General features: G+C 46.0%; 1 protein-coding gene across 1 annotated transcript; it reads right to left on the bottom strand.

Annotated features, from left to right (window-relative positions):
- Positions 1-12427: 12427 nt before the first annotated feature.
- Positions 12428-15410, bottom strand: LOC310963553 (uncharacterized protein; the record flags this gene model as incomplete). The annotated part of the gene is made up of 4 exons (XM_083936417.1): positions 12428-12445; positions 12572-12691; positions 13936-14044; positions 15313-15410. 4 exons carry the CDS (start codon positions 15408-15410, stop codon positions 12428-12430), a joined length of 345 nt encoding a protein of 114 aa, XP_083792543.1.
- Positions 15411-16601: the final 1191 nt, after the last annotated feature.

Here is a 16601-nt window from a genome sequence, read left to right as displayed (position 1 = left end):
TTAAAAAGCATGGTTGTCTACAGCACAATCAGAAATAAAAGCTCAAGGATTGTTCAGCTAACTCATTTACTATAGAAAGCGCATTATCCGATAATGGCTAAATATGTGACAAACGCTGCAAAGTTGCCCGTCTACATACACATACACTCTTCTACCCTCAGCCGATAAGCACACACAAGTAGACGCACAATGACCCCGCACACACACTGTCTGGTTATTATGTTTCACTTGCCACCTTCCTCCACCCCTTTCCACACCCTCTGAACATTGTTGTTCAAAGCCCCGCCTCAAAAGTAGCTCTCTTTCTGTGAAGGGGAATAATTTGTCATTGTAATCTGCCGGGTGGCACATAGGGGGGGGGGGGGGGGGAGTCGGGGTACGAGGAGGCAATCAAACAGGAGGAGCGCCTTTGGAAAGAGAGCAAGTCAAGGATTTTGATTCATCGCTTTAGCTCAACAACAGAGATTAATATTTGAATGTAATTATTACTTCCCTGGCTATTACTGACCATACCAAATTAAATCATCTGTGTAAGAGAGAGAGATGGAGTTGAACACTGGTATTTCATTAAAGCTTCCACAGATCTGGAGGAGGTGGCATCAGTTACTGGCCAAATGAAAGAATGATTGGATACGTTCAGCCAGTGAGGATAAGGAGGTCCTGAGCATCCTAATGAGGACAAATGTCATTATCTTGAGTGGGTGCTCCGTCTGTGATTCATTTGGCCATTTGGCTAACATGAAATGAGGCATAAAGTAATGGCAAAGTGGAAGATTGTTTTGTGTGATTGAATTGGATTTTATACAATCGCTTCAATCACTTTAAGACGCTCCAAACAAATCAAAACGATGAGAAAGTGAAGATGTGTCAGTCGGCCATTCTCAAAAACCATTTATGTCCGTCAAGCAACTGACATCAGTTTTGCCACCAAAGTGCATCTTAGGGCGCACTCACACTGTCCTTCCGCACCGGGCCAAAACAGGTTTTACGGGTAAAGCCTAGTTTGTTTGACCAGTGTGAGTGCAACCGCTCCGCGCCTAACTGCGGCCAGCTTGCCGTCCACGGCCCGTCTGAGAGAGGTGGGCTTTTATAGAGCGCGTTTGCACATGTACAAGCACGAGCGTGCGCACGTGTACGAGCACGAGGCCTACGGCGGTTCTGAGGTCATTTCCTGTGCGCCTGTTGGGACGTAGAAAAAAGAAGGAGGGACCATGCGCGGACATTTCAAACAATGGCGGTGAAAGGTTCACGTTGGTGTGATGCGGAGGTGGAGTGTTTACTGCAGATTTGGTCGATGAAAAGATTCAAAAACAGTCGACAAGACGCACAAAAACTCTGAGGTCTACGGAGAGATTTGGAAACAAAGCCACGCATCGCGATGACGTCATCAATGCGTGTGAGGTTTTACGGCGTGATGACGTATAGACAGCAAGAAGCATTCTCCGAGGCCCAGGTAGTGTGAGTACAAACGGGCCTGGGGCGCGGGGGGGAGAGGGAGGGGGGACAAGTACCCTAAAGCCTGGGGCGCGGTGCGGAAGGACAGTGTTAGGTTCTGTGCGAAGAGCAACACCATGGTTAAGGTACACAGTCAGAGAGAAGTTCATCAGTGGAGTACATGAGTAACAGTACAAGCATCTCCCATTCAAACAGCAGGACCAGAGATCCTGAAAGGTGAAGCACCACTCTGGCCAAAAGGATTCATAGAAAGTCCCCAGGTGGAGAGCGTCCATTCTTTGTCAACGAGGGGTCTTTACTGGATCAGTTTGACACCCCGGATCTAGATAATTTCACGTTGGAAGTGTACTCGTGAAAGCTGCTTGTCACAGAGTCCGTTCGAAGTGAAGTACGGCAAAAGATTCTCACCTATTCTGTCCTCTCAGAAGATGAACAGCCGGTATAATTTTGGTTCGGGATCATTCAGGAAATGGTCAGTTCACTGCTCACTGGAGCAGAGACATCCCCAGAGCGAGCACGACTGCGTGGCGTTTCACAGCCTTGTCCCTCAAAATGTCCGTTGGCTCCCCACCTATGAAAGCACAATCAGGAGATTACTGCTAACAATACAAAGATGTAACTGAGTTTGACTCATTTCCCTATAACGTGCTGTTACTCCACATTACTCGTCTCATACTGTGTCTCATAACTAACTCTGCTCATCAGACGTACATTGGGAGAGGGCAGTAGTAGGTCTGACTTCAAAACAGCTTCGACTTTCAGAGATCATTTTTAATTGACAGTTTTCTGTCTGGCTGACACGTTTTATCTGCCCCCTCTGTGTCCGCCTGTGAACGCACTTCACTCCACCCCAATCTGTCCAATTTGAGGGGTACTTTGCATGCTGACGGGCACAACTGCGCATGTCAATATTGTTTATTCAAGAGTAAAACGCATTGTGTTTTAATATGTCAGTGTTATCGCTGCATGCCTTTTTGTTGTTTTCACACAACAGGGATGAAGACTTGCCTTAGAAAATGCACACCCGTCTACACAAACACTGTCCACCTCTCCCCCTTTTTCTTGCTCTTTCTTTCCAACTCTCTGCCTCACTCTCCACTTTCCTCTCCGTCTCTCTTTAGTTCAAAGGCTGCCAAATCCTTCCCAAACCAATTAGACTGTATGTAAGGTCCTCAGGGGGGCCCCGCGGTGACAGTACAGGGTACGGAGTGGCAAGGGGTCTGAAGAGGCAATCACAGTCTGCAGTATTCAACAATATCAGAGAGGAGCAACAATAGCAGGCCATAAATCAGCAACGGAACAGCGAATAGACATTGACTTGTTTGATATGGGAAGACAAGTATAGTGTCTGGTTGGAGGAGCTCGGAGCACACATACGAAAGCACAAAAACAAAGGCGGCCCCAACAAATGTACACAAAAACGGCTGTGATGAGATGCTACCACACACATCATCCTCCAAATTCCAATAACCACAAGGATGTTTAACAAAGGCATGATTTTTGATTTAATTACACCTTTTTAAACACTCAGTTGAAGCCACTGGTCCTTTTTCGTCGTATTGGTCCTAATTGTGATTGTCTTTTAATGGTATACTTGGTATACTCCACATTTTAACAAAGGGCTCTCCTGGATGACACTAATAGATTTACGTCTCGCTCCTCTAGAAGTGTAGCCATCCCATAATTCTGAGGACTCGGCGGTCGCTACGGTTGGTAGAGTTGGGTTTTTAATGATACCGGATTCCAGTTCTTTGAGAGGCGGGGTCAAAACAGGTCACGTGCTTATTTCACAGGGGGAAAAAACCTTATTTAAAGAATTTCTACACCATTCATATTCATTCATTCTCATATTTAATATGCACTTCATACAGTTTATGGCTCCTGTTTCATACAGTTTGATTTGGTGTCTGTTATTAAACGATAGGATTCAGATCTATTAGTTCCCTTACTGAAACATGCTGAAGGGTTCACACACGAACCAAACCAATGTTTCAAAAAAGTCATTTCATTTTCAGACATTTCTTCACAAACAATGTTAGTTGGTCTGCCTGTGTACCATCATTGCGTCTCAGAGAAAGACTTACGACGGGGTTGATAATGACGGCTGGTCTTACAGACGTCTAACAGTGTAGTGTAAAGCTCAGTGCGTACTGTACTTGCGAGTGGGATACAGAAAGATGGCGGCTGCAGGCTGCGCTAGCACACAGCTGTTGAAGATCAGAGCAGAGAAGAAGGTACATGGTGCACGTCCTAACCCGGACTCTTATTAAAGGGAAATTCCAGGCTCTTTTTAGGCAAATACACTCATCAAATCAGCCATAGAGACAGTTTTTTTGTACGAACTACTAACAGAGAAATCCAGGACAGACGCTAACGTATACATGTTCTGCTGGAATAAAGCACCAATGGGCTCCTTCCTTTTGGATGCATTTGGTAATGGACCTGAATGGACTTTACTACGAGAGGAGCTGGTACAGGGGCCAGTAGGTAAGTCTTTAAATTTTTTACTAACTCTGCGTTCACTAACTACGTTGCTTTGTTTCGTGTGTAGGGACTCTTCTGATGCTGCTGCAGAGGTTTGGTGTTATCATGAGCAGCATTAGTGGTTAAAAAAGACGCTAATCACTGCCACATGCGGCTGTTAGCGACTGTTAGCGTCCCGGATTTCTCCATTAGTATTGTCTCGGCGGATTATCTAAGGGTGTATTTGCCTAAAAGGGCCGGGGATGCTTTTACATCGGAATTTCCCTTTAACCACTTTGTGCGGCGGTGTCTGGAGGGATGGGCGGGAGCTGTTCCTGGCTAAAATTGGGCGTGAGGCATGGTACACCCCGCCCAGGATGCCAGTCTATCAGAGGCCACATAGAGACAGACACACCATTCACACTCACATCCACACCTACGGGCAGTTTAGAGTCATCAACTAACCTCACACGTGTATGCAAACAAGACAGAAGTGTAGTATAATCCTACAGCTTTACTGTTAATGCTGGGAGCCGCCATGTTGGATTTTGAAGTTGGAGTTGTGAGGCTGCTCCGACTTGGCACTAGGAAATTCCGACTTCAGGGGGCGTGCCGGTAGAAATTTATGACTTCCTGGTTCAACTAGAAGGCCGAATGAGTGCTACAACTGTCAGGGTCACCCAACATTGTCTATGAGAGAATTAATGTTGCATGTAAAAAAAAGGGAGGGAGCCTTTGAGTTCATACAGACTTCAGTTAGCAACTAATTCATTCATTCATCTTCAACCGCTTATCCCGGGGTCGGGGTCGCGGGGGGTGCTGAAGCCGATCCCAGCTGACATTGGGCGTGAGGCGGGGTACACCCTGGACAGGACGCCAGTCTATCGCAGGGCACATAGAGACGAACATAGACAGACAACCATTCACACCTACGGGTGATTTAGAGTCATCAATGAACCAAACACCTGCACGTCTTTGGACTGTGGGAGGAAACCGGAGAACCCGGAGGAAACCCACGCAGACACGGGGACAACATGCAAACTCCACACAGAAGGGCCCAGGCCGGGATGATAACCTGGAACCTTTTTGCGACAGTGCTAACCACTACACCACCACAAATGGCCGAAACATGACATTTGGCAACAAATTTCAACACCCTACTTTACCAACTGTGCGGCAGTTTTGATAAAAATTTAACTGGCCAAGACTACGTTTTTCAAAAAGAACAACAAGGTGTGGACTTACAGTTTTCAATAAGCATGAATCAAACTAAATTACTAAATTGAATTTCATTATTCAGGAGTCCTTTAGTGGCTGTGAGGCAGTGGAGCTGGATCCAGAAGGCTCCCTGCAGCACCGCTCTGATCCATCACTCACCCCTCGACGAGCTCATTAGTCCTGACAGAACATGAGCTCAGCCGAGGAGGGCAGGAAGACAGGGATGAAGTTCCACTATGACCCAGTGACTGCCGTGTGTTCCTGAATGACAGTACGGGACACTGAGACGACTGAATACCCTCACATCAGTTTGCTCTATTTGGGAACTTGCGACTTTGTATGCATGTGTATACATTTACACTACACATGCTTTGACAGTTTGATGAAGGGCTGTCTCCTATAAATTAGTTTCATATGCAGCTGTCAAGGGGCAAGGGGAAGAGGCGAGTTGGGATTTGTTAAGGGGTTATTCTGATCGGGTGGAGAGCAGTACTGAGACAACCAAGGTCCAACCAATTTCTTCAATAAATGACTCAATAAATTCGATTAACCCTAGAACACTATCGCTCAAATTCAAAACACCATAACTAACGCCGGGTGATTTTTAGCCGAGATAATGCACCCAATAAAAAGTACTTAAGCTGTAGCTCAGTCCATAGGTGACTTGGCTGTGAACCGTAGGGTTGCCAGTTTGAGTCCCTGTGTGGACCATGAATGGAGCGTGGACTGGTGGCTGGAGAGGTGCCAGTTCATCTCCTGGGCACTGCTGAGGTGGTGTTGAGCAAGGCACCGAACCCCAACTGCTCAGGGCGCCGGTCACTGGCAGCCCCCTCGCTCTAACATCTCTCCATTAATTGCATGTATATAGGTCCTGTTTGTGCATGTGTGTGTGTATTTCACGCCTGTGTGTGTGTGTTCATTAATTCCATTGCGGGATTATTAAAGTAATTCTTCTTCTTCTATTTTAAACTGTGTCATGTCAAACAAAATGAAAGAAAAGCATCATGAGTGGACCATAAGATGGAAACTTGTTTTTTTCAACCACTCTAGGCACTTTTACGCTACGAATGTTGTGACGCTTACCGCAATCTCAACGCTGATTGGCTGACGCACCAAAGAGTCAGCTGAAAAGTTCGATATTTTCAACTCGCACATTGGAGGCGTTGGCGTTGGACGTGAATATCGATCGATTTTCAAGTCTATCGTGTCGCGGGTAACGCCAGTAAAGAGACGTAAAGCTGCGCCCCAATCAAATGGTGTCTGTAGATTGACTTTGTACGTAATCTTGCTGCTTCTATCACGTCCATCGCGGGCGGTTTATATCAATGCAATGAAAGCTCTAATACAACTGAAAGTGAAAGCAAGATTAATAACTACTGCTGCTACAGGAAAAGGCTGAATTCTAGTCCGTCGACCATGACAACTATTTTGAAAAGAGTATAATAATCTGAGATTTTGAAAGTCATAATGGAAAAGGGGTCTTGGAGTCATGTTATATGTCCAAAGTGTGGCGTTATAACAACATTAGCTCCAGACAGGCAGATTTACAGTGCAGTACAGGCGGTTTAACAGTTACTTTGTTTACTGGAAGGCAGCGGCAAAGTGGAGCCTAAACATCAATTCTTCTTCTTCTTCTTCTTCCTTTTTTATGGCAGATTCAAACCGCTGCCCCCAACTAAACACTGAGGGGGGCACGTCCCCTGCTCATGAACAAATGATTATAATAACAAAAACGGTTCCAATGCAAGTATGGGCATGTTGTGTTAAGACAGACTTGATTTTTTTTTTACCTTAGTGCGGGTGGTTCGTGGAGCTGTATGCAGCCTGAGAGTATCCTGAGACACAATCATAAGCACATCATTATGTTTGTAGTAAATTATGCAAATTCAATTAAAAGAAATGACATGGCATTGCACATTTTAAATTAGCATGCCTCAATTATTTTGAACAATCAATTTTTATCAACTTTCTAATTTGCTCAATTGGTTTTAAATGTATGTAAATGCAGGATAGACATTTGTTTTCAGCGTGCATCGTGCAACATCTAATTACTGCCTTGCAGCCGTTCTGATGTGCAGGTTGTCGAGGATGTTACAGGTGCCTGCCAGTCAGTTGCTCAGCCGTAGGAAAACAGACACCAGAGTCCACGTGCTCCAGCCCCAGCATGGGGGGTGTGTGGTGGGGGGTTGGGGGCGCAGGTCTTTGTGATGGATGGCAAAGCCCGGCTGAGCATATTGCTCCCTTAATAAAAGCTGCCCTGCAATCCACACGCAGCTAAGGGTGTATTTTCTCTCGGTGGCTCCCTCCGCCCTCCTCCCTCCACCCTCATTTTTAAGAGTGAAAACTGGTTTAGGTGTCAGAAAGAATGATGCCCCTCGTCAGACTGCGACTCACCTCGGAGCGGTGACCACGGCTATATTCACACCAAGTGGCTCTCTGTTTGTGCGCGGCGCTTTCTTTTTTCAACTCTTGTTTTTACCAAAGGCCCAGAACAAACAAGAAAGACAGAAGACATCATCAAACTTTCACCCGGTGACTTCAGACCCAAAATGATGTTTCTGTCTGTGTCTTTGGCTGTTAGTGGACAGACGGAGCCACAGCACAGCCTAGCGAGGTGGTGGGCATGAACCACCACAGATGATAATGCTTTATCAACACACAAGCTTTTCCCTGGTCTGTGCACACGAAGAAGAGACTTCCAGTTTGATTTGCCAATGTATTGTAGCAACAGCCCTCATTACCCATCATGCTTAGGGCTGATTAGCTGATTAAGTGTGCTGTTTATAACTGTTTTAGAAAGCAAATGCTGGCCTTTCTTCTTTGGTGCTGTTCTGGACTCTGATGCACCCATCACTCTGCAGTTAGTGTCCTCACTGAGCAGAGGGTGCTGCTGGGAGCCCCTTCCCGTCCCAAAGCACTCCCAGGCGCCACTTTCTCACTACATTTAGGGCGTGATCACACTGTCCTCCCGGACCACGACCCGGACTTTAGGGTACTTGTCCCCCCTCCCTCTCCCCCCCGCGCCCCAGCCCCGTTTGTACTCACACTACCTGGGCCTCGGCCAATGCTTCTTGCTGTCCATACGCCATCACGCCGTAACACGTCACACGCATTGATCGCGTGTGTGTGACTTTGTTTACAAATCTTTCCGTAGACCTCGGAGTTTTTGTGCGTCTTGTCGACTGTTTTTGAATATTTTCATCCGACCAAATCTGCAGTAAACACAACGTGAACCTTTCACCACCATTGTTGTTGTTGTTAAATGTCCGCGCATGGTCCGTCCTTCTATTTACATGTCCGAACAGGCGGACATAACGCTACTGCCGTAGGGCTCGTGCTCGTGCTCGTACACGTGCGCACGCTCGTGCTCGTACATGTGCAAACGGCTCCGCTAAAGCCCACCTCTTTCAAGCGGGCCGTGGCGGCCCAGCTGGCCCCAGTTGAGCGCGGAGCGGGTGCGCTCACACTACTTAAAAGTACTAGACTTTAGCTGAAAAACCGGTTTTGGCCGCGGCCAAAAGGATAGTGTGATCACGCTCTTAGAGACTTTTCACACCTTCTTAGAACTGGATTTAGAAACAGAGCCTAGAGCAGTTCAGCTCCTTATTCAGAGCATCAGGGAAAAGGGAGAAATCTGTGCTGGGCCTCATTCAGTCCCATGCATGTGGCTCAGAGTCCAGTTCAGTAAACAGTCTCTGGGTCCGTCTCTGTCCTCTCACGCAGCAGCACTGTTGTTGTTATGTGACTTTGGGGGGTTAGAGGTTGGAGCTGGGGCGATGATGGCATCCTTTAACAAAGTATGAGGTTTCATCGTCCAGACGAGGACGCTGTGGGGGGCGTTTTCAAATCTTCCCACTCTGGGACCCGGTTTCTAAAGATCCAGTTTTTGGGCTCTGATAACGCCGGCTGTGTTTGGATGGTCGGCAAAAACTATTCTAAAGTTGTGCGGTTACAGGAAAACACGTCTTCTTAGTCTTCAATATGTTCTCTTTAAACTGTAGTTGGAGTTGATTTGGGCTGATTTATGTTTGAACAGTTAGTGTGAATTTCTGTCCTGTGTATCCTGTCATTACAGGGCTCACATTAGCTCCATTTGCGCTGTGTGATTAACGGTGCAGATCGGCTCACACGCCACGGCGAAGGAATGGGGGAACAGATCCTTTGCACCTCTGAGTCGGCAGCAGAGGAAGTTACAGAACCACAACAGTGCTGAGCTGAACACTGTGGGAATGGGACTGGGCAGAACTACACACAGCAGGTCAGAGTGACAAAGCAGTCACTGCTTATTGGTCTGATTCTTCAGCAATTCCTGTTCAGTTCTCAAGAGTGGGGAAAAAAGTTGACAGCTCTCACGCAGACAGCGCAGTCGCAGGTACCCTTACTTGTTATAACTTACGGAACAATTGCGGGCAAAAGTCCACTGTCTCTTCCCGTCTCTGACACACGAGGGGTGGCTGTTGCTGCCGCCTGTCTGTCCTTCTCTCTTCTGACAGTTTTGCTGCTATAATGTATAAAGCTGGCAGTTTGTGGATCAGGTTGAGTTCGAACAGTTGATTAACGGTGCAGATCGGCTCACTCACATTAGACGCAGACGCCTCTTTGCATCCGGAATGTGGGATTTCTGTGTGAAATCACACCTGGGGCGTCATTACACCAACCTGACTCCTCACAGGACTTGTTTCACAGAACCATCTGAGAAGGCCTCATTAGACACTGATTGGGGTAGAACGGGAACTTTCAAAATATAAGTTAGTCAACCTCTCACTAAAGTCAATCAGGAGAAGAAAGTAAAGATCTTCTCCATCAAGAAAAGCCTTCAGTGGCGTTCTCTTCTCTCAACCAAGATCTCAGTTATGATAAAACTGACGCTACTGCAGCATCGATGCTAAGCTCTCTCAGAGTCGCCATTGTTGTTTTGGACCAGCGATGAACTCTCATTGAGGTGATTTTTGAGTCACATGCATGAAATCCTTAGCCTCGTGTGCCCATCCTGATCTCTGAGCTCCGTTGTATTTTACTCTCAGATCAGTCTGGTAACGTTTGAGCAGCGACCGAACCAATCAGCGTTGGTTTAGAGGTGGATTTAAGTGTGACAGAACGAGAAGTGACTGAACAAGATGGCGGCTTCCACGGATGAGATGAGCAGCTATGAAGCAAGCCGCTCACTAACTCTTTGTTCTCTGGATCCTTCTGTTGAATATGGACCGGGCTCCTGAAATTGGGCCTTTGATCCGTAAATTCACGTTAAACACAAAGGGAAAATATCCTTTACCCACATGTTGTTTCCTTTCTGAGCTTTGCCTCCACGCTGTTAGCACGTCACACGCTTCAGTCATCTGATTGGTTGATTTGGCCCGTGTGTTGGTGATAGACAGATGGTTTATCCAATCAGAAACCAGGATTTTCACCCCTTCCCCAAAAAATCGAGAGTTCAGATGGATCTGCTGAGACAATGAAGATCAATCCATCTGGAGGAGTCAGGTTATGAAATCCTCATCAAATACAAAAGACATGATATGTGTTGATATAGTACTGAATGTTGAGAATGTGATGGATGAGAAATCATCAACTTATCATAATGTATTCAACATAAGAGTTTAATACAGAACCAATACATGGCGAAACAGGGTATACAGTCAAATAAAAATAGTAAACTAATCCCACTTTAGTTGGATAAATTACAGGCAAAATAGATAAATTCAAAATGTTTTGGACTGTTCACAAAGTACATCAAAGGGAACCAGAACCAGGAAACACGGAGATCCAGGTTTTTAACATTTAATGGGGATATGTCTTTAAAACAATACATTCTCTGACATGGACTGGCTGCATCAGTATGAGCTGCCTTCACTTGAGAATTACGATTATCGTCATATCTGAGTCAATTTTCTATCAGGTTGTTGTGATGGCTCATTATAAGACCGAGTTACTTTCATCCTATTTATCAGCTGATTGGACCATTTTCATGTCATAGGGCGCACTCCCACTGTGCCTCCGTCCGTGCCCCGTGCTTTAGGGTCCTTGTCCCCCCCTCCAGGACCGTTTGTACTCACACTACCTGGGCCCCGGAGAATGCTTCTTGCTGCCTATACGTCATCACGCCGTAACACGTCACACGCATTGATGACGTCATGGCGATGCGTGGCTTTGTTTCCAGATCTTTCCGTAGACCTCGAAATTTTTGTGCGTCTTGTCGACTGTTTTTGAATCTTTTCATCGACCAAATCTGCAGTAAACACTCCACCTCCGCATCACACCAACGTGAACCTTTCACCGCCATTGTTTTAAATGTCCGCGCATGGTCCCTCCTTTTTCTATGTCCCAACAGGTGCACATAAAATGACGTCAGAGCCCCCGTAGGCCTCGTGCTAATGCTTGTACATGTGCAAACACGTTCTACAAAAGCCCACCTCTCCCAAACGGGCCGTGGACAGCCAGCTGGCTGCAGCTAGGTGCGGTGCGGTTGCACTCACACTGGTCAAACGAACAAGGCTTTACCCGTAAAACCTGTTTTTAGGCACGGTGCGGAAGGACAGTGTGAGTGCTCCCTTAATCCTTAATTGGTATAGGTTTAACGTTTCCTTTATCTCACATTAATAGTGAGAATACATTAAAACTCTGCTCAGACAAAACTAAACAATGTTTAGATGTATTCATTGTGTATTTATTGCCTTGGAATAAAAAACTGTGATTACTCTTGATATACTGTGATGGTTTGTGGTCATCCTAAATATTCAGTCAGTAGACGGTGCAGTTAGCAGTGGAGCGCTGGGTACACAGGAAGTCACTGGTGACCTCTTTGTAACCCCTGGCTTCAGTGAGGCCACTTCCTGTTTAAAAGATGACAGGAGAAACAGGAGTGAGCATCTGACACATTAAGACAACTTAACATTTATCAGAAATATATGAGAATTGAATATCGATGAGTTTAAACACTTGGTGGATTTCTTTTACAGTAAGATTACAAAAGTGTCAAAAATGCCAGAAAGGTAAAACTCGCTTTAAAGCCCATCATGTTAGTGGTGTGTCGGAGCAGGGAGAAACCTAAAACATGCAGGACAGTAGCGCTCAGGGAGCAGGATCGGACACCCCTGATCCAGTGAGTGGACTGGTTACACTGGGACAGAGAGGCCGCCCCCTCCAGTCCATCAGGCCCAAACTCAGAGTAAACTGTGAATGGTTTGTAATGTGGTCGTCAATTGTTTCTCTTACCTTCCAGGAGGTTGTAGAGGTTGCAGTAGTTGGTGCCATGGTCTTTAACGGCATACCAGGTCTCAGAGACGGACATGGCCTACAGACAGAGGTGCAACTGGATGTGTTCAATAACAGATAAGGCTGCACACAATTGGACAGTGGTTGGATGATGGTGGTCAATTAGCTAGTTTGCTTGTCCAGACCGTGTCAGATAATGGATAAGAGGGGGCTGAAAACCTACTGAGACGTGGCAGCAGGTGAAGAAGTGAAAGGGGACCAGCCGGAAGTTGATGACGTCCACATTCCTCTTGAAGGGAGTGGTGTGTTTGGCTGATATGAAGTGGACAGAGGCAGACTGCAGCTGCAGAGACAATTGATCAAAGTCAAAGTTACAAAGAAAAGAGAGATGATAACAACTTTCCATTACATTTAGTTAAACCCCTCAACCTCTTTTACCAATCATCAGAAGCTGTCAGCTATTGACAATACACAAATTGTATTGTACAACAAACCAATAGTATTGCCAAGGACCAAGTGATTCCTATTTTTTTTAACAATGTGTTATTTAACAATGAGCTGCTGCCAGTTTTAGTGGACTAGCTGGTTTGTTGAGGGATTGTGTGGGAAAACGAGGCTTCATGAAGCTATATGAAGCATTTTCCACTAGATGGAGCTCTCTGTTCAACAAATATTCAATAATTGTATTAGGTTAGTCATGGTCCAGTACACATTTTTTATAACGATTGTTTTCCGAGTATCTATTTTTTGAGAGGAAAAGTCAGAGGATCGCCACAGTCAGAAGAATACATCATCAACTGTGTAGGTCTGTAAAAAAATATCTGCTAATCCATTAAGTAGATTGACACTGAGATATTTCACAGCACACGTGAAAACTTTGACCTGTTGGTCTCATTAGAGGTAAAGTCTCCACAGCCATTACAATTAATCCTCTAGTGACTTTGAATAAATGTAGGAAATTTCAATCCATCCGAAAGTTGCAGAGATATTTGAGTCTGAGCCACAAATGTCAACCTGTTGGTGGAACCGCGGGAAAAGTCAGTGGACCACCAAAGTCAGCAGGATTGACAGAGGTGGGCTTCATGTCTGTTTGCACATGTACGAGCAAGAGCGTGCGCACATGTACGAGCACGAGGCCTACGGCGGTTCTGAGGTCATTTCCTGTGCGCCTGTTGGGACGTAGAAAAAAGAAGGAGGGACCATGCGCGGACATTTAAAACAATGGCGGCGAAAGGTTCACGTTGGTGTGATGCGGAGGTGGAGTGTTTACTGCAGATTTGGTCGATGAAAAGATTCAAAAACAGTCGACGAGACGCACAAAAACTCCGAGGTCTACGGAAAGATCTGGAAACAAAGCCACGCATCGCCATGACGTCATCAATGCGTGTGACGTGTTACGGCGTGATGACGTATAGGCAGCAAGAAGCATTCTCCGAGGCCCAGGTAGTGTGAGTACAGACGGGCCTGGAGGGGGGGACAAGGACCCTAAAGCACGGGGCACGGGACGGACGCACAGTGGGAGTGCGTCCTTCAGCAGCTGTCCTCCAGTCAACCAGACTGAAGTCTGTGACACAAACAAACACACACCTTGTACAGGCACCTCTGTCCTCCCATGGTGCAGCCAGCCATGGTTCTCCACTTCTTAATCTGCGACACCAGGGATTCATAAACCACTTGGCATGGGACCCCCAAGTACCTGCATGAGGAAAATAAGCAGTCATTGAATGTGTGTTTGGGTCCAAGCCTGTACTGTGTTCTCTCATTGTAAATGAAATGGTGCCATCTAGTGGACATGAGCTGTGAGTGCTGCTCTTTCACTGACAGCTCTGTCTTTCTTTATATTACAGCAGTACTTTGGTGGCAACAGTAATTACCTTTTTATGTGCTAAACACCCCTTTTCCATTGTTTATTCCCAATGTTTCATATTTTTATTGTATGAACTCAGAATAAAATAAAGATCAAATTCAAGAAAAGCTGCACAATTAATCATTTTCATCTCAGACAGGAGCTCGGACGTAATTTCCTCTAACTTCTCTTAAGGAAAGTTATCTGAAAAAGAACGGTCTGAGTCAAAATGTGTGTAAAAGTGACACCAGTGCTCTTCTTTCTTCTTATTTTGTCTCAGTCCAGTTTGTGTTCAGGGCTGAGGCTCAGCTGAAGGAGATCTCATCAGAAATGACGTCTCGGCTGCTCTGGGATTTAACTGCCTACTTCAATTCATTACAGCTAATGAGATCATATGATTATGTTACTTCCCAAAATGTTACCAAATACACAGTTGGTTTGACTGAAAACATCCGTCAATCCATCTTCAACTGCTTGTCCCTAATGGGGTCGCAGGGGGCCTGACCTTGGGCGCGAAGCGACAGGACAGGGCGGCAGTTGCAGGGCACGTAGAGACAGACAACCATTCACGCCTACCGGCAATTTAGAGTCATCAATGAACCGAACACCTGCACGTCTTTGGACTGTGGGAGGAAACCGGAGAACCCGGAGAAAACCCACCCAGACACGGGGAGAACATGCAAAATCCACACAGAAGGGCCCCAGCTGGGATTTGAACCAGGAACCTGTGAATGTTCTCATGTGTCCAGGTCGTCGTTCTCCTCAAAGCAGTTTCAGTCAAAAGCAACTGGACTTGTTTATTTGTCTAAGAAGACGTTTCACCTCTCATCCAAGAGGCTTCATCAGTTCATGTACGCATCTGACCAGGACCAGGACCAGGACCAGGCTGGGACTGGACCAAGACCAGGACCAGGACCAGGCTGGGACTGGACCAAGACCAATAACCAAGTCCAGTTGCTTTTGACTGAAATTGCTTTGAGCTAAACAGAAGCCATCTCAAATAAGGTAATCATAAACCATGAGGTACAGTGGTCACAACATGCATCCATCTTATCTTTATGAGTATATATTAAAGGCTATCTTAGCTTGGTTGCTAACACAATATAAACAAAACTCACCATTCCACTTTGCACTGGGCGTGCAGAGGTCCGGCACAACACAGCTCAGAGGCGTCAGCTGCCAGCAGCACTGCGAGGAACCAACGGACCGGGTGCATTTTGCCCCGAAGTGCCTCAACAAAGTTCAGCCAGGGATCTAAAACTCACACACACTGACAACAGCTCAGCTGACCGGGAGACACAAAATCACAGGACGGTCATGTGCTCCTCTGAAAAGGAAACAGCCTAAATTCAATTTACTTCAGAGGAAGAAACAAAGAAGAGAGGCTGCAAAAATAATTGGTCTAGAGACATAAAGAGAGAGAGAGACACACACACACACACCTCGTCTCTCGCTCTCTCCCTCTCACGCACATGTGCACACTCAAACACACACACACCTCATCTCTCTCTCCCCCTCATGCACATGTGCACACAAACATACACACATCGTTCCTGTTCCTGATACTACTGAGCTTTTATCCTGTCTGTGTGTATCATTCATGTCTCATCAATGCATGTTACTAATTCAACTTCATATTAAACAATTGTTATTGTCATTGTCATGTTGACACCTTGGCTGTGCTTGTTTCTACTGTTCTGCTGTATTAACTGCCATAACGTGTAAGTCATATTCACATTACTTTAACTATTATTGTAGTTACTGTTACTCTTTGGTTGCTTGCATCTCTGGAACTCTCTCTCTCTCTCTTTTCTTCTCTTCCTCTCTCCGGTGCAGACAGATGTGCGTCCTCCACAGAGCTGGGTCTGTCTGACGTTCCTGTCTGTTATAGTGAAGGTTTTCGTTGCCACCGTATTTTACGGGGGAATTGTTGGGTCTCTGTAAATCATAAATAAGTCATAGAGTGTGGTCTTTACCTACTCTGTAAAGTGTCCTGAGATAACTTTGGTTATGATTTGGCACTGTAAATTAAATAAAATAAATAAATAAAATACACAGCTTCATTTCTGCTCGGTTGCTCAACACTCTTGACATTCATCTCATCTTCAGCCTCTTATCTGGGGTCGGGTCTCGGGGGCAGCAGCTCCAGCAGGAGACCCCAAACTTCCCTTTCCCGGGCCACATTAACCAGCTCTAACTGGGGGATCCTGAGGCGTTCCCAGGCCAGTGTGGAGATCTAATCTCTCCACCTGGTCCTGGGTCTTCCCCGAGGCCTCCTCCCAGCTGGACGTGCCTGGAACACCTCCCTAGGGAGGCGATTATAGTTTATTACAACTTAAATATTATTTTTACAATTTGGCTCTTAGGGCGCACTCACACTGTCCTTCCGCACCTTTTGTAGAGCACG

Source organism: Echiichthys vipera (assembly GCF_963691815.1).
Source record: "Echiichthys vipera genome assembly, chromosome: 21".
NCBI lineage: Eukaryota > Metazoa > Chordata > Actinopteri > Perciformes > Trachinidae > Echiichthys > Echiichthys vipera.
This window is presented reverse-complemented; position numbering and strand designations above follow the sequence as displayed.